The following is a 26,551-nucleotide window of genomic DNA, read 5'->3' on the forward strand; positions in this document are numbered from 1 at the left end:
CAACATCGTACATGGATATCCACGACTAGGAGTGCAATCTTACATGGGGAATATGCGAGGGGTAATGGAGAAAAAAAATCCTTGAAAGAAACTGTTTGAAAGTTAATCCATAAAACAGGTTATGGATGTTTGGAAAGTGTTGAATATGGCCCGTTATGGTAAGCTGTTGGTCATCTTGCTTTATATAAATTGGATTAGAATCCAAATTGGATTGGATCCAAGTCAGATAAGCAGTTCTATTAGTTTTTAATGAAAATTTTATTGGATACAAGTCAGATCAACAGTTAAGATGTTCTTTTATTCATTAAACTTATGAAATTGTTTGAAAGTTCCTTTTTTAATCTTTAAAATTGGTTCTTATTCATTATATAATTTACTATCCAAATCAGATCAACGGAAGTACTTTAATTTTTTAAATCTTAAAACTCGGCCGATTGAAAACGGCACACAATTTGGATCAGGTCAGCAGTAAGGAAGTTCTTTATTTTTTTTTAATTTTTAAAGAGAAGCTGGATTAGAAGTTATTTTATTAACATTATAAGTATTTCATTTCTTTCACTGTATTTTATAAGCACAAAATCATTTGGTTTGTTTCTGGTAATTAAACCAAAAATTTACGTACAATAAAACCAACAAAAAATAAACTTTTGAACTAGATTTTATTCAAGGATTCTAAAATTTACACTTAAACTCTCACACACACACCCACACCACACACAGACATACACCTACTACTACTATTACAGCATTCAACAGAAAAGTTTAAACAAAAGTTTTATTAAGCATCACAAATACAGACACCCAAATATAGATTCATACATACACAATTTCAGTATCTCTGGCCCCAAAAGGTATAGAAAAATCTCTTCTGTTTGTATTTTAAAATGGGTGTCTGTCTATCTATGTGTGTTGAGAAATGGAAATTATACAAGGATGTTTTAAAACCTATGTGCTGGTGTTGGTATTGTTTTCAAAGTTTTGCAAAATGTACATGTATAAAGAGTGAGCAAGAGAGAGGAAGGAAGCAAGGGAAGCTCTTTCTTTGTTTTTTAGTAGAATTTTTGTTGCCTTTTTTATATTTAAAGCATTTCATGAAGGTGAAAGTCAGCAGCTGCAGCAACATTAGTTCTATTGGGTGAATGGACTTATTCCAACAGATTTAATAATATTGTCTACACATACAACTTACAATATACATATTAATATGTATATTATTTTAAATGTTCCCTAGCATTGTGGCTGGTTCTTTGAGGATGTGCTAAAGTTCAAAGACCTAAGAATACAAGTTAGTAATATGTGTGTGTCTTTGGAGAGAGACACAAAAGGGTCAAGGTTATTTAAATAATTTTATGGTGTTAAATGTGGTATTTAAATAGAAAAAGGTATTTGAAAGTTTAATGTTGAAAAGGAAATAAAATATGGAAAGTGTTTAGATATAAATAATCTTGCTAAGGGTCAGAGTTCATAGAACTGATTATGGCTACAAGTTCAAGGTTGTTTAGTGATTTCTTTATGTTTTTAACTGGCTGCGAATGCTTATAAAACAAAAAATTAAGGTGTCACTTAATCGAAGTAGTAATGATAAAATTTGAATATATATAGAGCAGTATTTAAGCCTTGAAAATATTTTGTATATAAGAAATTTAAACACAAAAGTGAACTACTTTCAGGAGCTAGCTTATCTTATAAATTTCAATCGCTTCAATTTTGTTACACAAAAAACTATCGTACTAAAACTTGATCATTAAAAAGTGCTTCTTTTTATAATACAATTAATATTTGTTCTCAATAAAAAAAGCAATAGATTATAAAAAATGGAGCCATTACGATAACGTAAGAGATCGTATGTGAAAGCGGTCAAGCAGCCCAATCGACACCAAAGCCAAATATCCATGGCGCTAACGTAATGCTCTGTATTTGGTGAGACAAAAGGGTTCCTATCTATTGTGAGCTGCTGAAGTCTGACCAGACCATCACCTGTACCGAACGCAACTGATTCGTTTGAAGCGTCCATACATGAAACCGTAATATTCCATCATGACAAAACTCGTCACATGTTGTAATCCTATTAAAAAGTATTTAGAAGGAACTGGTTGGGAAGTTTTGCCTCACCCGCTTTATAGTCCAGACCGTGCACCTTCCGACTACTATTTGTTTCGATCGATGCAGAACGCTCTCTCTGGGATACGCTTCACTGTGGAACAGAATATACGATATTGGCTTGATTCGTTCTTGGCCTCAAAAGATAAGCAGTCCTTTCGGCTCGGAATCCATATGTTGCCAGATATATAGGAAAAGGTCATAGCTAACAATGGCCAATACTTTGAATAAGTTTATATTGTACAAATATCACAAAATCCTGCATTTTTAACCGGTGATATTCCAAAGTTTATAAACTTGGAGCATTATAAACACTAATGAGACGATCACCTGAAAACTTTTAAAAGACAATTTCTGAAATTTCTGTTAAACAATTAAGTTTTGTTCTCAATATTTAATTCCAGGAAAATATCGTGTAACATTAATTCTAATCTGAGTTAGGTTAGGTTACGTGGGTTTCTCGCAAATTAGCGAGTTCACTCGAAGGCTTTGTGGCCCATTGTGGTACCCTATGAATAGTTTCCCTTCCAAATTTCGTTGGATATGTGATTCCTGTGGTCCCCGTGAGAACCAACCGGCACTTCTAATAAATCTGATCATACTAGTGACACATCTCTGAGACAGTCCAGATAATTATACCCATAGGAAGCCTAATCGAATTCCTACCAAGAGATAAAAGAGTCCCGGTCCTATCCTCTGTCAGAGTGGGCCAGAGCATTCTGGATATTCTACAAGTCATGATATTTGACCGCCAGAGTTTCGTCTCTCAAAGCCCAAGAGTTACGTCCTGGGGCGAACGGTTGGTTGCGCATTCATCAGCTAATTAATTTTCTCATGACCTGGAACCCCTATCAACTCGACGTAATGTTGTGTCAGTTGTGCCATTGAGTGGATAGAATTTCGACGTAATAACATTGGAGTTAAGAGCCTTGATTGATGCAAGGCTGTCCAAGTAGATATGTATAGTCGAATTTTCGAGATTCTTCTCGCGGCTGTGTCGATGGCATAGATCATGTAGATCCATGTCTCGTTGCTGGTCATGATGATAAAGCTCTTTAGAAGGCATATTTGATGTATTGACACCTCTGTTGCTATATTCCTCTAACAAGGAGTGCAAATTAGAATCAAAACGAATCTGTTATTAATTCAATTAGGACCTTTGCTGTTGGTAAAATAATTATTCCTTTGAACTATAAATAATTTAAAAACATTTGAATTTAAATACCAACTCTATTTTCAAATTATTACTTTTTACTCTCTCTCTCTATTGTATAACTAATCCTGTAAATAATAAATTTCCTTTTTAACTTTAAATATATAGCAAATGTCAGTAACTCTTTCTTACTTTTACTCTACATTATTTTATTCCAACTAAAACTAATTCTCACACACTCTAGAATTTCATGAATTTCAACAATTTCTAGGTCATCTAATAATATATTTTTTGTTTGTTTTTTTATGTTGTATAGTTGTGCAAATAATAAAGTTTTATAAATTATATTTAAACTTGACCTTCATTTATATATTTATGCACTTAGACACACACACACACAACATAAATATGGAAATAGAAAAACCAAACTCATACTCGTAGAACAGACAAAAGGTCTTCAACGTTCACCTAAAAAGAGCAAAATTTTTAGTACTAGACATTAAAGCAGACATAAACATTTGACTTTAGAATAATTTCTATAAAAACTCACACTCACTCATAGATGAAAGAGTTGATATACATATATATTTTTATAGGAATATGTGTAAATGTTTGTGTAGACAAGAACTTTTGAAAGTTGTACTTGGCCAGGACATATGAGATTTTATATATGCATATATAAGTATAAATATACAAGAGTTTAGAAACGTATGTATGTGAAGTACACTGAAAGAAAATTTTGGGAATATTTGTGGTTGATTGGAAGATTTTTGTCTCATTTAAAAAAAATTAATGACAAAAGCAGGGAAATTGGGGAGAGTCCTTGAAAGACAATTTTGCATGTCCGAAATGATGCTGGAACGCTATAAAAGAAAAGTATCATTTCTGTGATGAAAAATGGATCCATTACGATAACCCGAAGCGTACACAGAGAAAACAGATTCGAGTTGGCAACCGAATTTGTTGCCAATCGAATGATTCTATCTTCGTGACCGAATTTTACAGTTGTGACTATAAAATTTTAGAAGTGGTAACAAAAGTTTGGTTACTTCAACCGAAATTCTTCTTTATCAACTGACTTTCTGTTGATAGAATCGTAAAATTCTATGTGTGCAACCGAATCATTCGATTGGCAACAAATTCGGTTGCAATCACGAATCTGTTTTCTCTGTGTAAGAGCTCGTATGTGAAGCCCGACCAACCAGCCGATTCGACACCAAATCCAAAATATCCATGGCGTTAAGGTAATTTTCTGTATTTGGTAAGAGCAAAAGGGTCATATCAGCTGAAATCTGACCAGACCATCATAGGAAACCTGTACAGAACATAACTGATTAGTTTGAAGCGAGCATTGGCCGAAAAACGACGAGAATATGCGGCCAGACATGAATCCGTAATATTCCATCATGACAACGCTAGTCCACATGTTGCAATACCTCTTAAAAACTATTTAGAATTAAGTGGTTGGGAAGTTTTGCTTCACCCGCTTTATAGTCCAGACCGTGCACCGCCCGACTACTATTTGTATCGATCGATGCAGAACTCTCTCTCTGGGATACGTTTCACTTTGGAACAGAGTATCCAATATTAAGGCCTTTCCGATCAATTTCGCTCTGCTCGATGCCAACATTGGACTGCCACAAAGAACTTGCTCAAAAGGTCTTAGCTGCTCTGTTTTGTCCCAATTTGGTGGAATCTAAGACCAAAATATCCGGTAAATAATTCAGCAAAAATTCTAAAATCGTTTTTCCGAGCATAACAACTTTGGGGTTCTACGTTTGGCCCTCATGGCCAAATATCGTTAGTTATTTCTGGGTTAGTAAACCACGTTAGACTAGAAATTTGTGAACAAAGAAAACAGATTCGTGTACAGATGTGTGCTTCAGTTTGACAAGTCAGCAAACCATTTTATGAAAGTTTAACTACTCTATCATCATGGTTTTCGAGTGTTTTAAAAATTAACCCCCTTTAAACAATCCATACAAGAAGCGTCCTGACCTCCCCTCCTCCTGGAGAAAAGGATAACATCATGTTAAAGCTGAGGCAGCCCGCCACCAGCCCCTGGGAAAAAAGAAGGTAGGAATCAAAGATTAGCGAGGTTCCCCACCACTACACCAAATACACACAGTGCATTGTTTGTAGGCAACGACAGATGGCAGCCACATTATCATAGACCAGCTATAGCAGACCAATCATCTACTAAGCTGGAACAACAACCGATTAACGAAACTGATACAAAATAACAATAGACTGGATCTAATGGCAACATCGTACATGGATATCCACGACTAGGAGTGCAATCTTACATGGGGAATATGCGAGGGGTAATGGAGAAAAAAAATCCTTGAAAGAAACTGTTTGAAAGTTAATCCATAAAACAGGTTATGGATGTTTGGAAAGTGTTGAATATGGCCCGTTATGGTAAGCTGTTGGTCATCTTGCTTTATATAAATTGGATTAGAATCCAAATTGGATTGGATCCAAGTCAGATAAGCAGTTCTATTAGTTTTTAATGAAAATTTTATTGGATACAAGTCAGATCAACAGTTAAGATGTTCTTTTATTCATTAAACTTATGAAATTGTTTGAAAGTTCCTTTTTTAATCTTTAAAATTGGTTCTTATTCATTATATAATTTACTATCCAAATCAGATCAACGGAAGTACTTTAATTTTTTAAATCTTAAAACTCGGCCGATTGAAAACGGCACACAATTTGGATCAGGTCAGCAGTAAGGAAGTTCTTTATTTTTTTTTAATTTTTAAAGAGAAGCTGGATTAGAAGTTATTTTATTAACATTATAAGTATTTCATTTCTTTCACTGTATTTTATAAGCACAAAATCATTTGGTTTGTTTCTGGTAATTAAACCAAAAATTTACGTACAATAAAACCAACAAAAAATAAACTTTTGAACTAGATTTTATTCAAGGATTCTAAAATTTACACTTAAACTCTCACACACACACCCACACCACACACAGACATACACCTACTACTACTATTACAGCATTCAACAGAAAAGTTTAAACAAAAGTTTTATTAAGCATCACAAATACAGACACCCAAATATAGATTCATACATACACAATTTCAGTATCTCTGGCCCCAAAAGGTATAGAAAAATCTCTTCTGTTTGTATTTTAAAATGGGTGTCTGTCTATCTATGTGTGTTGAGAAATGGAAATTATACAAGGATGTTTTAAAACCTATGTGCTGGTGTTGGTATTGTTTTCAAAGTTTTGCAAAATGTACATGTATAAAGAGTGAGCAAGAGAGAGGAAGGAAGCAAGGGAAGCTCTTTCTTTGTTTTTTAGTAGAATTTTTGTTGCCTTTTTTATATTTAAAGCATTTCATGAAGGTGAAAGTCAGCAGCTGCAGCAACATTAGTTCTATTGGGTGAATGGACTTATTCCAACAGATTTAATAATATTGTCTACACATACAACTTACAATATACATATTAATATGTATATTATTTTAAATGTTCCCTAGCATTGTGGCTGGTTCTTTGAGGATGTGCTAAAGTTCAAAGACCTAAGAATACAAGTTAGTAATATGTGTGTGTCTTTGGAGAGAGACACAAAAGGGTCAAGGTTATTTAAATAATTTTATGGTGTTAAATGTGGTATTTAAATAGAAAAAGGTATTTGAAAGTTTAATGTTGAAAAGGAAATAAAATATGGAAAGTGTTTAGATATAAATAATCTTGCTAAGGGTCAGAGTTCATAGAACTGATTATGGCTACAAGTTCAAGGTTGTTTAGTGATTTCTTTATGTTTTTAACTGGCTGCGAATGCTTATAAAACAAAAAATTAAGGTGTCACTTAATCGAAGTAGTAATGATAAAATTTGAATATATATAGAGCAGTATTTAAGCCTTGAAAATATTTTGTATATAAGAAATTTAAACACAAAAGTGAACTACTTTCAGGAGCTAGCTTATCTTATAAATTTCAATCGCTTCAATTTTGTTACACAAAAAACTATCGTACTAAAACTTGATCATTAAAAAGTGCTTCTTTTTATAATACAATTAATATTTGTTCTCAATAAAAAAAGCAATAGATTATAAAAAATGGAGCCATTACGATAACGTAAGAGATCGTATGTGAAAGCGGTCAAGCAGCCCAATCGACACCAAAGCCAAATATCCATGGCGCTAACGTAATGCTCTGTATTTGGTGAGACAAAAGGGTTCCTATCTATTGTGAGCTGCTGAAGTCTGACCAGACCATCACCTGTACCGAACGCAACTGATTCGTTTGAAGCGTCCATACATGAAACCGTAATATTCCATCATGACAAAACTCGTCACATGTTGTAATCCTATTAAAAAGTATTTAGAAGGAACTGGTTGGGAAGTTTTGCCTCACCCGCTTTATAGTCCAGACCGTGCACCTTCCGACTACTATTTGTTTCGATCGATGCAGAACGCTCTCTCTGGGATACGCTTCACTGTGGAACAGAATATACGATATTGGCTTGATTCGTTCTTGGCCTCAAAAGATAAGCAGTCCTTTCGGCTCGGAATCCATATGTTGCCAGATATATAGGAAAAGGTCATAGCTAACAATGGCCAATACTTTGAATAAGTTTATATTGTACAAATATCACAAAATCCTGCATTTTTAACCGGTGATATTCCAAAGTTTATAAACTTGGAGCATTATAAACACTAATGAGACGATCACCTGAAAACTTTTAAAAGACAATTTCTGAAATTTCTGTTAAACAATTAAGTTTTGTTCTCAATATTTAATTCCAGGAAAATATCGTGTAACATTAATTCTAATCTGAGTTAGGTTAGGTTACGTGGGTTTCTCGCAAATTAGCGAGTTCACTCGAAGGCTTTGTGGCCCATTGTGGTACCCTATGAATAGTTTCCCTTCCAAATTTCGTTGGATATGTGATTCCTGTGGTCCCCGTGAGAACCAACCGGCACTTCTAATAAATCTGATCATACTAGTGACACATCTCTGAGACAGTCCAGATAATTATACCCATAGGAAGCCTAATCGAATTCCTACCAAGAGATAAAAGAGTCCCGGTCCTATCCTCTGTCAGAGTGGGCCAGAGCATTCTGGATATTCTACAAGTCATGATATTTGACCGCCAGAGTTTCGTCTCTCAAAGCCCAAGAGTTACGTCCTGGGGCGAACGGTTGGTTGCGCATTCATCAGCTAATTAATTTTCTCATGACCTGGAACCCCTATCAACTCGACGTAATGTTGTGTCAGTTGTGCCATTGAGTGGATAGAATTTCGACGTAATAACATTGGAGTTAAGAGCCTTGATTGATGCAAGGCTGTCCAAGTAGATATGTATAGTCGAATTTTCGAGATTCTTCTCGCGGCTGTGTCGATGGCATAGATCACTGCCTGGAGAACCGTGCAGGTATCGGGCAATCGAAGAGATACCAAGAGGTCCAGTTCATCGGAGAAAATTCCCGAGCCTCTTTCTGTCTTTGAATCATCAGTTTAGAGATTGGGCTGAATTCTGAAAAAAAAAGATTTAAGATAATGATTTTTATGATTTAAAAAAAAATCCAAAAATTCACTAGTTTTTACTTACTTTTGAGGCGTACATATATTCATCATCCTTGGTAGGCGTTCATATTGTTCAGGTTACGATGATTTTCGTCAAACAACCCGAATGTTTTTGTTCACATTCGGGCGTAATAGAGCGTAAAAATACACACAATTCATTCAGTTTCTTGATGTTGTTGTTGTTTTTTACCCAAAAGATCACACAAATTAAATGCCTCTTTGGTAGGCACCAATGTTCATCATCGTCTCTAGACTGGCCTGAAGGGTGGAATTCATAGAGCCAGTAATTACAAGACATGTTAGTCTTTGTACCTTGTTTAGAATAAAAAGGTGAGTTTTAATGTCCACCGCTCTCCACCAAACAAGAGCACCATAGATCAAAATAGGTCTTATGACCGCGGTGCTCATCCAGTATACAATATATGGTTTAAGACTTCATCTCTTCCCGAAGGTTTTGTTACATATATAGAAGACACATTATGGCTTCTTCATTCGAATCTCAGCATTACGTTTCCACGCCAGCTTAGACTCCAAAATTACGCCAAGATATTTGTCTTCATTCGAAATCTTCAGAAAAGTAACATTCTGTCGTGGAGGCCTGAATTCTGGAATTTTATATCTTCTCGTAAAAAGAACCAATTCGGTTTTAACAGGGTTGAGAGGAATTTGGTAGCCGCCCTAACTAAGGAAACAGACTCTACCAAGTTGGGGTCGTGATCGCTAGTCGACCGAAAAAGGTCATTTAACCCACAGTCGCTCATAACATAGAGAACAGACGCTTTGAGGTATGTGAGTGGTTAGTTCTTAGATCACATCCTTAGGATGCTTTAGCACCTGCATCATGTCTGAAGACTCAAAGTGGCTAACCGCAGCAGGGGAATTTCTCCAAAGGCTAATTAGACTGGAAGTTCATAAAATCGGATCAGAAAATCTTTAATGCTGAATACTTTAGGAATAAGGATTATATTGCAATTAAAAACAATGTAAAATCGCATCAGATATTAATTGCGTCAGTTATAAAGCAGATTTATAAATCAATTAAACTTTGTTCTCAATAAAAAATTCTAAAAAAAAATGAAATTTTAAACTGGATTATTCCAAAGTTAATTGAAAAGATTTTAATATAGGATGATGAGAAAAAATAAACTTCCAATACTGCTAATGTTTAAAATAAATACTTGTTGTTTTATTTTATTCCATAATTCTAGTAAATAAATCACAAGTAAAGCATTTTGTACTTTTCTGTAGCAAATTGCATCAAAAAATACCCTCACTTATCATCCCTGATTCATAGTACCCCAGTTTCAATACTGCTAATTTCTGTTGCCTACTTTTAGGCTTAAATAAATATTATCATCTGTTTTTCATATAGATTTATTAGCAAAAAATTTATTTTATAAGATTTTTTTTGGCTTTCGCATTATACACTTGATTTGTTTACTAAAGCTACACTACTACGCTACTACTTAACTACAATTACCTTTTTTTTACTTTATAAAATACAAATAATGTTTTTGTTGTTGTTTGTATACATGTTTTACATATTAAATTATAAATAATATAATAAAATTATACATAATATATATATAAAAAAAACTGTTCAATATACACTTTAATACATAAATACAATTAAATTATACTTGTTACCTTTTTTGTTGTTGAGTTTGGATTTGTTGGGGAAAAAAATGAAATTTTTTTTTCGTATAAAAAAATATATGTGTGTTTAAAAATGATATTGAAGACAAATTGTTTGTTATAAATGATTTTAAATTGTACATACATAATTTATAAACTTATTTATGATAATTTGTGGAAAATTTGTTTTTTTTAACATAAATAATTTATTTGATTTTTGATTTTTTCAATATGATTGTGGGAATTTTTTGAAGTTTTTATGCAAATTTTTAAATAGAGAGGAATTGATGTAAATGTTTAAATGAATGAATAACTATGCGAGAATTGGTATAAAAAATACTTTAAATTAATTTAATAAAATAATAAGAATAAAAAAAGAATAATTAGAAAAAAAACTACTTAATAATTCTCTATCATAGGGGAAAAAGCAACTATGTTTTTCTTTTGAGACCGATCATACATAATGTAAAGAATATAACAATCCAGGCGGACATAACTAGGAAACCATTGTACACCTTAACATTGGTAATGCTCCAACCTTTCTCCAAAATATTACGAGCCGATATAGAAGGCAAAGTAAAGGGGAAATAAACCACTATGTCTTGTAAGAATTTCGGCATGCCCTCCAAGGGCCATAAAAGACCTTTTAATTAAAAAACAAAATGAATTTTTAATAATTATTTTATAAAATTCTAAAGAAAAACTTACCACACAATATGATCATGGGATAAAATGCTCCAGTGGCCACAAAATTCGCCTCCGTATGAGATTTACAATACACCGAGATGAGTAAACCTTTAATTATATTTATTTAAATTAACATTATTATTCATTCATAATTTAGTTTGTTTATTTATTTATTTTTCTTATTTATAATGATTATTAAACTTACCAAATAACATGCCACAAAATGAGGTCAATGTCAGTAGAAATATTAATGTAGCTGTATCGCCTCTATTATAAGTGTTAAACACTATGCCAATATACATAATTACTTCGAAACTTTGTATAACCATGATAATAAATTGTGTCAAAAGATGAGCCCACAGCATTTGCATGGCCGAAACACCAGCTACTAAAGTACGATCCCATACCCCATCCATGCGTTCTTCAATGAAAACCGCAGCTGTCATTAAGGTGGCCAAAAAGAATACCATTCTAACAAATTTATAATAATAATAATAATTATGTTATTAAATGATAATAATGAGATGAATAAATATTTTACTTACGTCATTACTACACCGGGCGCTACATATTGTTGAAATTCCATATCTTCTGAGCCATAAATGGGTTCTTGCATATTTACTGGTATGGATGCCAATGATTGGGGTAAATTACAATCCGTTAAGATGTCCTTAATGAAGGTGTGATAATGTTCACGTAGTTTTCTTTCCACGAAATAAGCAATTTGACGATCTTGAAAAAAGAAAGATATATATTTTTATGTTTACGTGTCAATCAAATTTTGTTCTCAATATATAATTTTGAAACCAGATTAAAGTTAAAGACTATCAGTAATTGATTTATCATTTAACGAGCACTCATGTTGGACATTGCAGCGGCAATAACAACTTTAGTTTTAGTTTAGGTTAAGATTTGAATACTTATTGTAAATTTCTAAAAAGAAAGATTCAATAAAGATAAAAAGATAAAAAAAAATAATTGATTTTTAAATTCCCGATTTTTTTATACAAAGGAATTAATATTTGTTTTAAATTTAAATATTTCAACAGTAATCTAATCAATGTAGAGTTAATTCAAAACCAGACTTCAAAAAAAGTATTTTAAAAGAACAATGACGATAAGGAATTTTCCAATTTCAATATGCAATTTTAGTCACTCTGGTCAGATTTCAGCAGATCATAATTGCTCCCACCAAATGGATGTTTGGCTTTGGGATATTGAACGGATCAAGTCAATTTCGAATATTCTCTTCTGATGTGAAGCGTATCCCAGAGATCGAAACAAATAGTAGTCGGAGGGGGCAAGGTCTAGACTATGCTGATGCAAAACTTCCCAACCACTTATTTATACATGGTTATCAATTGGTATTGCAACACCTGGTCATGATGGAATATTACGGTTTCATGTCTGACGAATATTTTGCGTTTGGTACAGTTTCCCTGTGATGGTCTGGCTAGATTTCAGCAGCTCATAATAGATAGGACCCTTTTGTTTCAACCAAATACAGATCATTACCTTAGCGCCATCGATATTTGGCTTTGGTGTCAATTCGGCTGGTTTTCCGAGCTTCACGTACGATCTCTTGCGCATCGTGTTATTGTAATGGATCCATTTTTCATCGCAAGTAATGATTCAGTGAAAAAATTAGTCAAGCATCATTTCGGACTTGCAAAATAGTCTTTCAAGGTTTTTCGGCTTCAATTCGCATGGTACTCAATTTCCCAGCTTTTGAATGAATCCTGCTACTCGCAAAAGTTTTGAAATTGCTACTGGAGTAGCTCCCAATGATTTTCCAAGCTCTTGTTGAGTTTTACAGCAATCTTCATGGAATAATGCTCAAATCTTGGTCTTCAAACATTTTGGTATGTCCTTGGCGATCTTCGTGTCAAATTACCAATTCCGAAACACACGTTGAAACCGATGGAACGCATTCACCATAAGCTTTGGTGAACAATCGGTGTACCAGCATCTTAGAACTACCAGATGCCAGAAATCTTTGGAATAATATGAAAAAATCCAGAAATTTTTCAGCACGAGGATCTCTTGATCATCTGGATATGTATATGCTCATATAGTTCGCAGTCTAAACAAGCTGGTGATGTGTTTTACTAAATCCATAGTTGAGAATACGAAGAACACATCCAGTACTGACACATGTAATAATGATTTTTTTTATCATGGAAGCGACCATGTTCTGGAGCAATTTAGATTCATAGAATGATGATTTAAAGACGTAAATTGCAAAATCGAGAAGAACATCAAGTGATTGGAGCTAAACTTTTAAATCTAACGAATATATTTGAGGGGACCAGAACTATTTACTAAACGAATTGCGGATTTAAAGGTCCAGCTCGTAACAAGACAGCGGCCATGTTCAGGAGCAAGTCCGCGAAATTGGCCCATTCTAGAAAGTTAGCTACAATTTAGATTCATCTGAAGTATAAATGATAATGAAATGACCCCGTTCTTCGGAAATATTCATCCTCAAAACGGATCTAAACTAACGAAATTATTTGAGGGGGACAGAACTATTTACTGAATGTATTGCGGACTTGTAGTCCCAGCCTAGAATTTGGTGATTAGTCTGTCTTTCTTTATACTTAATTCTCCAAAGCTAATACTTGATGACCACATAAGAAGCAGAATTCAAAAAATTATTTTTGTTTCCTAATCAACATGTCTACATCAAAAGTAAATCAGTAGAAGCAACACTTCGTGATCTATCATGAAAAAATGAGACATCTTTGGAGAATTTGCTGTGGCATGTTGTCTTCAAGTGGTTTCAAAGGAATACATGATAATCACAAATAATTAATCTCTCCTATGCAACATGCCTACACCGAATCGGTTCACTACATGATCTAGAGGCATATTTGCATCATAGAGAATATGCACGCGTATATTCTCCTGGATATAGAGATGCTTTTTAACAACATATAGCATAAAGTAATGGAAACAGCACTCAACAATACTGGCAGTTATCAAATAGTGAACCAAAAACGGAAAATTCATACATCAATAACCTTGTGGATTCTGATAATAAATGAAATCATCCTGGATCTTGACATCGTGGAGCGTTCGTATTCTCATATGCTGATGATGTCGTTTTGTTAGTTAATCGCAAATTTCACGATAATCTATCTGACGTAATGAAATGTTCTCTCAGAGAATTACATAAGTAAGTCGACCACGAGTTGGCCTTAGCGTTAATCCTAAAAAAATGGAGATGGTTCAATTACCAAAGAGGATAATATCAAATTTTATCACTGAACTTGAGAGAAAATCTCTAATGATGTCCATGGAAGTGAAGTTTTTAAATGTGATAGTCGATTGGATACTCAAAGGTACTCCTGATTAGATGGAAAGAGTTACCAAGGCATACGCGACAACATATTCCTATAAGACATTAATGGAATATGGAAACGTGGGGACTAAAACCAAGATTCATTTATTGGATATATACGGTGATCAATTCAGTTTGAGGAAAACAAAATCTGATTACCCAACTACAGTTACTCTAAGGTCTACAGTGTATAAAACAGGAAATCGATGAGTTGTATTCCCATATCAAAGTATATGTTTTTGGAAGTCAATTCAGATTGAGGAGATTAGAACATCCGGAGGATCACCTTGGAAATGCAAATAAGACTTAGAGAAAACAAAATCTGATAACCCAACGGCAAGACTTTTCTGAAAGAATCTAAGGATGTTTAATCTCTACCTATGAAGGCCTTTGATGATAAAGATGCTATCAATATCTGCGGGTCACATGGATCAACGATAATGATCAATAGAGGTTAACTCATGATCGTCTTTAAAGTTACTACGATCGAAGTATAAAAACTTCCTTAAATATACTTCTTCGATTCAAAATTATATAACAATAAACTTTAAATTTGTTCATAGAGGGAAATAAGCATTAATCAATTAATATCGCCTTATTGACATTGAATATTATTATTAATCCTGCCATTTATATGAGAGCATGTCACGTTACTGTTCTGTACTGATCAAGCAGAAGGAATCCGCGTTCTATATATGCTTTTTGATTAAATAGAAATACTTTTTGAAGGACCCAGAATGTGTGATTTAAACTACAGTTAAGGAGTTTATCGATCGCAAACGTTTGATTGGTTAGATCGTTTTTTTTTTTTATAAAACTCACCAGTCATATCGATATGTACCGACAGCTCTGCATTATTAACCGCATAATCATCCGCAAAACGACCATCTTCCATTAGTGATTGCATAGATGTAGAGAAATTACCAGGAAAGAATATATAACCCAAAATATCGGTGGCCTTTGAATCACGATGAGCATCTTCTACATTGTCATAGAAAACCTAAAAAGAAATTTACCATTTAAATATAAAATCAAAACAATTGTTTAAATAAAGAATACGATACCTTTTTTATATGATCACTATCCTCCAGACTGGTTACAAATCGACATGATATCGTACTAAAGTTACAGGTATCATTATGCATCGATACTGTTATCAAATCTGGATCGTAACAAGTGTCCCAGGTTGTTATTTCATTGCTGACCATGCCTATTCTCATGTTATTGGGCGTTTTACCAATGGCCATATAAAAACAGGATAATTGTATTAGGGGAAACATTAACATGAAAATAATGCCACTGAAAACAGAAAATATTTGAAATATTTTCTAAAAATTTTTGAGGAATAGATTATACCTGGGTTGTCGAAATAATTGCACAAAATTTTTGGTCATTAACGCTTTGATTCTGCCCTTGGTGGTAAAGAAACATTTCCTTTGATTTTCATTCTCCTCTGGTGCCACAATATTCTCTAGTGATGGTTTTTGTATGTTGGTTTCCAAATTCGCCTTCTCAGCTGTTTGTGTTATGCTGGAGGCATCGATAACTTCAACGCCATTGCAGATAGCATTCGAGGCATGTTGTTGATTGGAGGGCAGTTGGGCCAATGAGGCCTCGATAACATCATTATCACCTTGTTTTTGACTCAATATAAGAAAGGCATCTTCTATGGAATTTACCTCAAATCTTATTCTAATATTTTCGGGTGTATCTTCAGCCAATAAAACACCTTTGCGCATTAAGCCAATCTGGTAGACAAGAAGAATTAGATTTTTATTTGAATCTTAAAAATTAAAGTTTAAATTTGAGTTTACTTACACAATTGGCCTGTTTAGCTTCTTCTATATAATGGGTCGTTATAATCACAGCCATTTTACTATTTCTGGTTGATTCTACTAAAAAATCCCAGATTCTAAGAAGTTTAAAATAAAATTAATTGATTTTTATTGAAATTTGTTTGAAACTAATTTTGAATTTCTTTCTTTTCGTTACAGGTAAATTATAATCATTACTTTTGCTTTAATAAATTATGGTTAATTGAATTTGGAAACCTCTAAGTAAGTTAAACAAGATCTTTTAATAATTTTTTTTCTGTTATACTCACTTCTCTCTCAACATTGGATCCAAGCCCACCGTGGGCTCATCCAATATCAACAGCTCCGGATCATGTATCATGGCACAGGCGAACGATACACGTCTCTGTTGGCCACCACTGCATTTCTTGACCAATTGTTTGGCGGGTGGCAGCTGTAGCAGATCACGTAAAATTTTAAATTTTTCACGGATCTTTTCATCTCTCATGCCATAAATACGGCCAAAATAATACACTGTCTCCTTGACGGTCATTTCCTCCACCAAAGCAATTTCCTTAAAATGAGAAAATATCATAAAATGAGTAACTAAAGATAAAGATATTGTCCGCATCTTCATACCTGAGGCATATAGCCAATACGTGAGCCGGGTATGCCACTTCCAGGAGCACCCGGCTTTATACCCAACACTCTAACATCTCCAGTATTGAATTCTCTTTGACCCACTATGCAGGATAGCAAAGTGGTCTTTCCACAGCCTGAGGCACCCAACAAACCATATCTGTTTTAAAAAAAGTTAGAAAATTGTTAATTTTGTTAAATTTTCTATAGTTTTATACATTCTAAACACAATTTGTTTAATAATAATCTTCTTTTTCTATTTAAAGTCACAATCATTTCAATTTCATTTTCGTTTATCATAATCACTTTGATTTTATTCTACTCACATGGATCCTCGTTGTACATTCATATTCAGATAGTTGAGTATAATTTTTGGTTTCGATTTGCTGCCATAATATTTATAACCATTTCGTACTTCTACTGCTGCCGCCATTGTAAATTATATTAACAAAAAATATCGCCCGCGACTCCGTTTTTGTTTCTTTTTTATTTTAACACACCGCCAACGTCCAACGTCTATTACTTTGCTAGACTTTTAAGCCTCTGGGTTTTTATTTTTACACCCTTTCAGTTTAATGGTGATGATGTGATATATTTGATTGATATTTGTTGCTTCTTTTGGATACTTTTGTTTTTGTCAAAGTTTTGCCCCTTTTAGTAACAACATGTGTCTGTGTTTTTCTATACGATATTTCGATATTTCTTTGTCTCTTAATCAGTCCGTCCGCCGTCTTTTTGTGCTCTGCTGCTGTTTGTATTTTTAGATCTCAGTCTGGTTTTTATTTTTTAGCTGGAAATACGAAAAAAACTTTATGCCAAGTTTATCGTTGTTCTCTGCTCTCTTAGTTGTTTTGTAATTTAATTATTTTTTGCGTTTAATTCTCGAGTAGCTAGTTGTAGGAAAAACAAAAAAAAAAGTAGAAATAAAATTAAAATTCATGATTGCTTTTTATAGATTTATCTATAATATTTGTTATGGCAAAACAATGACAACTTGTTACGTTTAAGTATGTATAGCGCAGCTTTTAGAAATAAAAGGAAAAGGATTTAGATTCTTGCTGAGTCGCCATTAATAATACTTAATATTTTAAATATACAAATTGATTTTTTGTTTAAATTATAGTGGACGTTTCTTTTTGGCTGCTTAATTTGTTTAGGTAATTTTTATTTTAATTATGAGTAACTTATGTTTGCTGGAGAATTTTAAAAATAAAATGATGTCATTTTGCTGATTCCTTCTAGTAGATCTACGCATAAGAAAATTATTTAAGAATTGTTCATTTTTGGAATACAATAAACCTGAACTACAACCTGAATTAAAACCTGAACTAGAACTGAACTAGAACTGAACTAGAACTGAACTAGAACTGAACTAGAACTGAACTAGAACTGAACTAGAACTGAACTAGAACTGAACTAGAACTGAACTAGAACTGAACTAGAACTGAACTAGAACTGAACTAGAACTGAACTAGAACTGAACTAGAACTGAACTAGAACTGAACTAGAACTGAACTAGAACTGAACTAGAACTGAACTAGAACTGAACTAGAACTGAACTAGAACTGAACTAGAACTGAACTAGAACTGAACTAGAACTGAACTAGAACTGAACTAGAACTGAACTAGAACTGAACTAGAACTGAACTAGAACTGAACTAGAACTGAACTAGAACTGAACTAGAACTGAACTAGAACTGAACTAGAACTGAACTAGAACTGAACTAGAACTGAACTAGAACTGAACTAGAACTGAACTAGAACTGAACTAGAACTGAACTAGAACTGAACTAGAACTGAACTAGAACTGAACTAGAACTGAACTAGAACTGAACTAGAACTGAACTAGAACTGAACTAGAACTGAACTAGAACTGAACTAGAACTGAACTAGAACTGAACTAGAACTGAACTAGAACTGAACTAGAACTGAACTAGAACTGAACTAGAACTGAACTAGAACTGAACTAGAACTGAACTAGAACTGAACTAGAACTGAACTAGAACTGAACTAGAACTGAACTAGAACTGAACTAGAACTGAACTAGAACTGAACTAGAACTGAACTAGAACTGAACTAGAACTGAACTAGAACTGAACTAGAACTGAACTAGAACTGAACTAGAACTGAACTAGAACTGAACTAGAACTGAACTAGAACTGAACTAGAACTGAACTAGAACTGAACTAGAACTGAACTAGAACTGAACTAGAACTGAACTAGAACTGAACTAGAACTGAACTAGAACTGAACTAGAACTGAACTAGAACTGAACTAGAACTGAACTAGAACTGAACTAGAACTGAACTAGAACTGAACTAGAACTGAACTAGAACTGAACTAGAACTGAACTAGAACTGAACTAGAACTGAACTAGAACTGAACTAGAACTGAACTAGAACTGAACTAGAACTGAACTAGAACTGAACTAGAACTGAACTAGAACTGAACTAGAACTGAACTAGAACTGAACTAGAACTGAACTAGAACTGAACTAGAACTGAACTAGAACTGAACTAGAACTGAACTAGAACTGAACTAGAACTGAACTAGAACTGAACTAGAACTGAACTAGAACTGAACTAGAACTGTACTAGAACTGAACTAGAACTGAACTAGAACTAGAACTGAACTAGAACTGAACTAGAACTGAACTAGAACCTGAACTAGAACCTGAACTAGAACCTGAACTAGAACTGAAATAGAACCTGAACTAGAATTGATTTAACTTAAACCAAATTAATAATATTACATGCAAATGTCGCTCATTAATTACAAAAAAATGCAAAATCGGTGTAAATGATCCTCCACAGAAAAAAATTAATTTCAAATTCGTTTTTTTCTTTGTTAAACAATGTCTAATATGTAGTTTTTTCCAATTTAATTAATTGTTATTTTTACAACCCATTAAATTGTTATTTGATTTAATTAACTTAACACGAATATCGCATGAGTAAAATAAACTACTTTATTTTGAAAACTAAATTGCACAAAATTTCAAACAGTATATTGCACAATTCTCAATTCACTGGCGGAAAATTGAATGTAAATAAGTTAAATAAATAGAAAATAATATAGGAATCACACTACATAGTCTCTAGAAAACAAATATTTATTACTTGCTATTTTATGATTAACGAGAAAAGCTAAACAAAAGTTAAAATTAATAAATTTGCACTTAATATTAGAAGTCGCACATTAATTTACTTTGTTATTAACAACTGAAAGCAGTTAATTGGAAGAGAAATAATTAATCATATGTAGGGGTTTCTGAGAAAATATACTTGAGAAATTATTGTTTTGGAAAGTACAGTGTGATATGATTGAACACAATATTGGAGTGCTTTCAATACAGAATACATTATTTGAACTAAAAATCAAAGAATTATAAAATTCTGATATAAAAATGCTGAATTTTTTCAAAATTTTATTTTGAAATATTTGTAGAATATAAATTTATTCAAAGTATTGGCCATTGTTGGCTATGACCTTTTCCCATCTTTCTGGCGACATAAGGATTCCGAGCCAACTTAACTGCTCATCATTTGAGGCCAAGAACGAATCAAGCCAATATCGGATACTCTGTTCCAAAGTGAAGCGTATCCCAGAGAGAGCGTTCTGCATCGATCGAAACAAATAGTAGTTGGACAGGACAGTCTGAACTATAAAGTGGATGTGGCAAAACTTTCCAACCACTTCATTCTAAATACTTTTTAACAGATATTACAACATGTGGCAGAGCGTTGTCATGATGGAGTATCACAGTTTCATGTCCGGCCGCATATTATGGGCGTTTTTCGTCCAATGCTCACTTCAAACGAATCAGTTGCATTCGGTACATGTTCCCTGTGATGGTCTGGTAATATTTCAGTAGCTCATAACAGATAGGACACTTTTGCTCCCACACAAATACAGATAATTACCTTAGCGCCACGGATATTTGGGCTTCACAGAAGATCTCTTACGCTTCGGGTTATCGTAATGGATCCGGTGATTCGGTGCATTTGATTTCCTTTTATAGCGTTCATTTCGGACATCCAAAATCGTCGTTCAAGGTTTCTCGTCTTTAATTCGAATGGTACCCAATTTTTTGAAATTGTTGATTGAGTAACTCCCAATAATTTTGAAAGCTCTTGTTGAGTTTTACAACAATCTTCATGGAGTAATGCCTCCAATTCTTGGTCTTAAAACATTTTTGGCTGGTCTAAATCACCACTTTTAATCTTCAGAAACCATCTCTCGTACATTGAAACCCATGGGACACATTCACCACAAGCTTTGCAGAGCAGTCGGTGTGCTTCAGATGCACTTTGTTCAAGTTAAAGAATGAAAGCAGAACATCCAGCATGTGACGCTTTGTTGGCACAAAATTCGACATTTTCATATTTACACTATAGTGTTTATTAACTATTCAACTGATATGAGAATTTAAGTTCCAGTTCAGTTCTAGTTCAGTTCTAGTTCAGTTCTAGTTCAGTTCTAGTTCAGTTCTAGTTCAGTTCTAGTTCAGTTCTAGTTCAGTTCTAGTTCAGTTCTAGTTCAGTTCTAGTTCAGTTCTAGTTCAGTTCTAGTTCAGTTCTAGTTCAGTTCTAGTTCAGTTCTAGTTCAGTTCTAGTTCAGTTCTAGTTCAGTTCTAGTTCAGTTCTAGTTCAGTTCTAGTTCAGTTCTAGTTCAGTTCTAGTTCAGTTCTAGTTCAGTTCTAGTTCAGTTCTAGTTCAGTTCTAGTTCAGTTCTAGTTCAGTTCTAGTTCAGTTCTAGTTCAGTTCTAGTTCAGTTCTAGTTCAGTTCTAGTTCAGTTCTAGTTCAGTTCTAGTTCAGTTCTAGTTCAGTTCTAGTTCAGTTCTAGTTCAGTTCTAGTTCAGTTCTAGTTCAGTTCTAGTTCAGTTCTAGTTCAGTTCTAGTTCAGTTCTAGTTCAGTTCTAGTTCAGTTCTAGTTCAGTTCTAGTTCAGTTCTAGTTCAGTTCTAGTTCAGTTCTAGTTCAGTTCTAGTTCAGTTCTAGTTCAGTTCTAGTTCAGTTCTAGTTCAGTTCTAGTTCAGTTCTAGTTCAGTTCTAGTTCAGTTCTAGTTCAGTTCTAGTTCAGTTCTAGTTCAGTTCTAGTTCAGTTCTAGTTCAGTTCTAGTTCAGTTCTAGTTCAGTTCTAGTTCAGTTCTAGTTCAGTTCTAGTTCAGTTCTAGTTCAGTTCTAGTTCAGTTCTAGTTCAGTTCTAGTTCAGTTCTAGTTCAGTTCTAGTTCAGTTCTAGTTCAGTTCTAGTTCAGTTCTAGTTCTAGTTCAGTTCTAGTTCAGTTCTAGTTCAGTTCTAGTTCAGTTCTAGTTCAGTTCTAGTTCAGTTCTAGTTCAGTTCTAGTTCAGTTCTAGTTCAGTTCTAGTTCAGTTCATAATTCTGGTTCTTCTTCAGGTTCTAGCAGCAAGTTTCTCAATTTTTCGTTTGACTGACTTTAGTTTTTTTTTCTTGAAATATTTTTGTAGTTTTATTTCGCAATAAAACCATTAAACACTTAAATTTAATTGGCATGTTTTTGTTGGTAATCATTTGGCTTGATGAGTAGGCAATTCTTTTAATAATTTTATTTCTTTGTTTACTGTCATACCTTTTATTAACGATAATTGTTATTATTAAATATTATTGTTAAACCAAGACAATAAAAATATATTTGTATTTATTTATATGTACGTGCATTTAACTTTTTTTTAGCCATGAATGACAAATCATAAATTGTTACATTAAATCATTAATAATGTCTTTTTTTGTGACTTGAAGGCTTTATTTATTTTCCTTAAATAAAATAAGACTTGTTCTTTTGTTTGAATGTTTGTTAAGAAAATAAAATTTAAATTTATATGCAGAACGTTTAAAAATTCGTCAGTATTAAACTCACTGTCAGACTGTGTGCATTTGCATAAATGCTTCTGTGGTACGCGCGTCTAGAACTCGTTAACTCAGGTTTTTAGATTTATTTTCGATTAAATTGAAATTTTTATTTGTTTTTTTGAAATAAAACAATTTTTTTGTTAATAAAAATTTCGCGTGCATTGATCTCAATCTTGTATTTCGTATGCATTGTACTAGTTTTTTTTTTGTATAAAAACAAAAACTTATTTCAAAAACATGTTGTAGAGAAACAGTTTTGAAAATTCTTTATTTTATTTTATTTGTATTGATATTGAGTTTCCAAAGTGAAGAGGGGGGCCTGGTTTGGGGCAAACTGTGCGGCTGTTTAAGGTGAAACAAGTTTACAAGAATAACAACTATTCAGTTTTTATGTGTAAAATTATTAATTCTTGTAATTGCTACTGATCTTTGAACTAAGAAGGAGGAGCTTAAACGAGTTAGTTGTTGATATTAATTTACAAATTATGTTCAAGTCCTTGCAGAGAGTAAAACAGTAGTTTGTTAAATGAATTCATAAATATAAAATTACAAATAATTTTTTGTAAAATCTGCAGATAATTTTTCAAAAAATTTCAAAAATTTACTTGAATAATTTTGATTCTTTTTGACATAAACTTTTAGTATCTTTAAGTTGTTATAGCAATTAAATGCAATAAGCAATTTTTGTTCAAATTGTTTATGTCTTTAATTAACCTTCAATTTGTTGTTAAGGTTTTTCTTGACAGCTGTAATTTATTGAATATATTCCTCTTCCTTTTAAAGTTAAAAATACACTAATTTGTTTCTTTTATTTTGGTTTTTTTCGGCATTTTATTATCGTCTCTCTGTTTTTTTCTTTCTGGGAACAACTTAAACCGTTAACTGTGCTCCAAAACCAGTTGGTGGCAACCTTGGAGTTTTAATAGCGGCAAAGACAACAACAAATTCAAACTGTTTTTTTTCTTCTACTACAATTAAACAATAATTACTACAACTACACAAACAAATTTAACATCAAATGTTGTAACAACAACAGGTTGTAGTTGTTTTAATTTTGGGGTCTGAACAACAAAATCAAAAGAAACAAACAACAAACTATCATAAACACTCATGCAAACTATACAGTACTTACTTGGGTACTGTATATTTATTTATACAGTGAGTACTGTTGTAGGCCTGTTTTAAATGTTGTTGTTCTACTGCAGGTTTGTGTCAGTGTTGCTGCATCGAAAACGAGCCAAATTATTTGTCCTTCTCACTGCAATTAATGTTTGTTTTGTATGGTTTTTATGGCTAAAATTTGAATTTATTGCGAGCAATTTATTCAAATCAATCAAAATTCTCAAATAAATTTTGTTTCTTAATAAAATTGTTTGTATTAATTAAAAGGCAATATTTTATTTTAATAGTTAAAAGACCTCTAGATGGTGTAATAAAAACTGTTAAAAATAATTCATTATTTTCCTAGATATTTTGTTTTAACTTTGGATTTAAAACATAAAATTCAAAAAAACTACATTTTGAAAGGCATTGCTTTCAATGTGTGAGATATGGTTTGTACGATTCAGAAATAGTGATTTTGAACTGGAAGACAAAGATCACCCAGGTAAACAAAAAAATTTTGAAGGACAAGTATTGGAGGCATTACTCCATGACTCAACAGGAGCTTGTAAATTCATTGGAAGCTACTTAAGCAGCAATTTCAAAATGATTGCGAGATGATGGATTCACCGAAAAGCTGGGAAATTGGGTAGGGTAGAAAGGGACCATATGCCACTTTTTTTGAGGCGTTTTTTTCTATATTTTATCAACATTTTGCTCTACATCACAGGGATTCCTTGTATCTGGCACATACGCCAGGGAGAGTTTTGAGGTTTAATATAAATTTGTTTAGTTTTTCAAAATAAATATTTTCACAGCTTTATGAAAAACAATTAGTCTGCCTCACATTAAACTTTCCAACTTTCTGGGATGGTAAATGATCGATAAACGAAAACATAACTTGATAATGTAACAAAATCGATTACTCGGTTCTTATGTTTTTCTTTATTGGTAGATGTGCCCCTATAGCGAATGATCCCCCTTCTATCCTACCATATGAATTGAAACTGAGATACCTTTAAAGATGATTTTTCATGTCAGAAATAATGCTTGAACGTTATAAAAAATGGATCCATTGAGATATTAAGAGATATGTGAAGCCCTGTCAACCAGCCGAATCGACACCAAAGCCAAATATCCATGACGCTAAGGTAATTCTCTGTATCTGCATCGAACGCAACTGATTCGTTTAAAGCGAGCATTAGCCGAAAACTGTCCACAATATGCGGCCAGACATGAAACCGTAATATTCCATCATGACAACGATCGGCCACATGTTGCAATACCTGTTAAAAAGTTGTTAGAATGAAGTGGTTGAGAAGTTTTGCTTCACCCGCTTTATAGTCCAGACCATAATCTGTCCGACTACTATTTGTTTCTTGATTCGTTATTATCCTCAAAATATGAGCAGTTCTTTTGGCTCGGAATCCATATCAAACGTGGGTCTTTATTTAGTCTTAATTTAGCTTCAATCGTGGATCTTTATATAGTCTTAATTTAGCTTCAATCGTGGATCTTTATATAGTCTTAATTTAGCTTCAAACGTGGTTCTTTATATAGCCTTAATTTAGCTTCAATCTGGGATCTTTATATAGTCTTAATTTAGCTTCAATCGTCGATCATTATATAGTCTTAATTTAGCTTCAATCGTGGATCTTTATATAGTCTTAATTTAGCTTCAATCGTGGATCTCTTCAATTCTCTTTTAACAAGAGCCCAATATCTCTCCACTGGCCTTAGCTCCAGGCAGTTTGGAGAATTTGCATCTTTTGGTACAAATACCACATTATTGTTCTAGTACCTCCATAGGATGCCGAATCAGGCCAAAAATAAGTGAACTCATTAAGAAGTCTTATGAATGGAAGTATTTATAGAGCCCTTTGTAACAAATGTTTGGCTTCTTTTGCCGCAGCTGCATATTGCTTTCCATACTAAGAACTTCTTGGGAAAATTGTCTGCTTTTGAGTCCTAAACTTTTCTACAACATTCCCTCGAGCATCAGCAACATAAAAATATTGACCCGGAAGCTGCGAAAAAATGACCGATTGGCACACTCTTCTTAACAATTCACTATTAAATTCAATAGTATGTACTAGTTTTACTGCATTTGAGAAAGAAATAAAAAAGAAATTTATCAGAAACCCGGGTTGAACTCATCATAACCTCTCTTTTTATAGTCAAATTTGCTAATCACTAAGCTACAGAGCTGTTGTCTGTACAACTCTCTATTAACCTTGCAGTTCATTGAACTAGTTCCGAATTAGTAAGCCACTGAGAACTACAACTAGTGAATTTTAAAACCACTCGTAATGTTAATGATTGCTTAACTTAACACGGGGATGTCATTGCAGGCGGCTGATTGGCACACTCTGCATTACACTTCACTATTAAATTCAATAGTACTAGTTCTACTGCATTTGAGAAAGAAAGAAAAAAATAAATTTATCAGAGAGCGGTGTTGAACTCATATACTCTCGTTTTCTAGTCAAATGCTCTAACCACAACAGTCACAGAGCTCTGCTCTCTATTTGTTATTAAGAATTGCATGTGAGTCAACTCACAATGTTTTGCACTTTCTGCATCATCGAAGTGATATATTTTCCTTGAATTTCTTTTCAAAATCACTTTAGCATCCACAGCAAACTAGTTTGTTGTACAAGTTGTAATGTAGCTAGTGCAA

The 26,551-nt window shown here is 33.2% G+C and overlaps 2 protein-coding genes across 2 annotated transcripts in view; one reads left to right on the forward strand and one right to left on the reverse strand.

Moving 5' to 3' along the window:
• The window catches only part of LOC135950918 (neuroguidin), a 195,030-nt gene that overhangs the window by 44,487 nt on the left and 123,992 nt on the right, over nucleotides 1-26,551 (forward strand). The window lies entirely within an intron of this gene.
• Nucleotides 10,162-26,551, reverse strand: part of LOC135951903 (ABC transporter G family member 20) — a 41,708-nt gene continuing 25,318 nt past the window's right edge. Inside the window, exons 2-12 of the mRNA XM_065501650.1 lie at nucleotides 17,225-17,788; nucleotides 16,899-17,058; nucleotides 16,571-16,833; nucleotides 16,285-16,378; nucleotides 15,823-16,214; nucleotides 15,531-15,765; nucleotides 15,289-15,466; nucleotides 11,669-11,855; nucleotides 11,329-11,594; nucleotides 11,145-11,231; nucleotides 10,162-11,079 (exon numbers count right to left, since the gene is read on the reverse strand). Coding sequence (XP_065357722.1) covers nucleotides 10,868-11,079; nucleotides 11,145-11,231; nucleotides 11,329-11,594; nucleotides 11,669-11,855; nucleotides 15,289-15,466; nucleotides 15,531-15,765; nucleotides 15,823-16,214; nucleotides 16,285-16,378; nucleotides 16,571-16,833; nucleotides 16,899-17,058; nucleotides 17,225-17,331 — 2,181 coding nt within the window. The 5' untranslated portion in view covers nucleotides 17,332-17,788 and the 3' untranslated portion in view covers nucleotides 10,162-10,867. The remainder of the gene's footprint in view (nucleotides 11,080-11,144; nucleotides 11,232-11,328; nucleotides 11,595-11,668; nucleotides 11,856-15,288; nucleotides 15,467-15,530; nucleotides 15,766-15,822; nucleotides 16,215-16,284; nucleotides 16,379-16,570; nucleotides 16,834-16,898; nucleotides 17,059-17,224; nucleotides 17,789-26,551) is intronic.

The sequence above is a fragment of the Calliphora vicina genome, chromosome 2 (genome assembly GCF_958450345.1).
Source record: "Calliphora vicina chromosome 2, idCalVici1.1, whole genome shotgun sequence".
Taxonomy (NCBI): Eukaryota; Metazoa; Arthropoda; class Insecta; order Diptera; family Calliphoridae; genus Calliphora; species Calliphora vicina.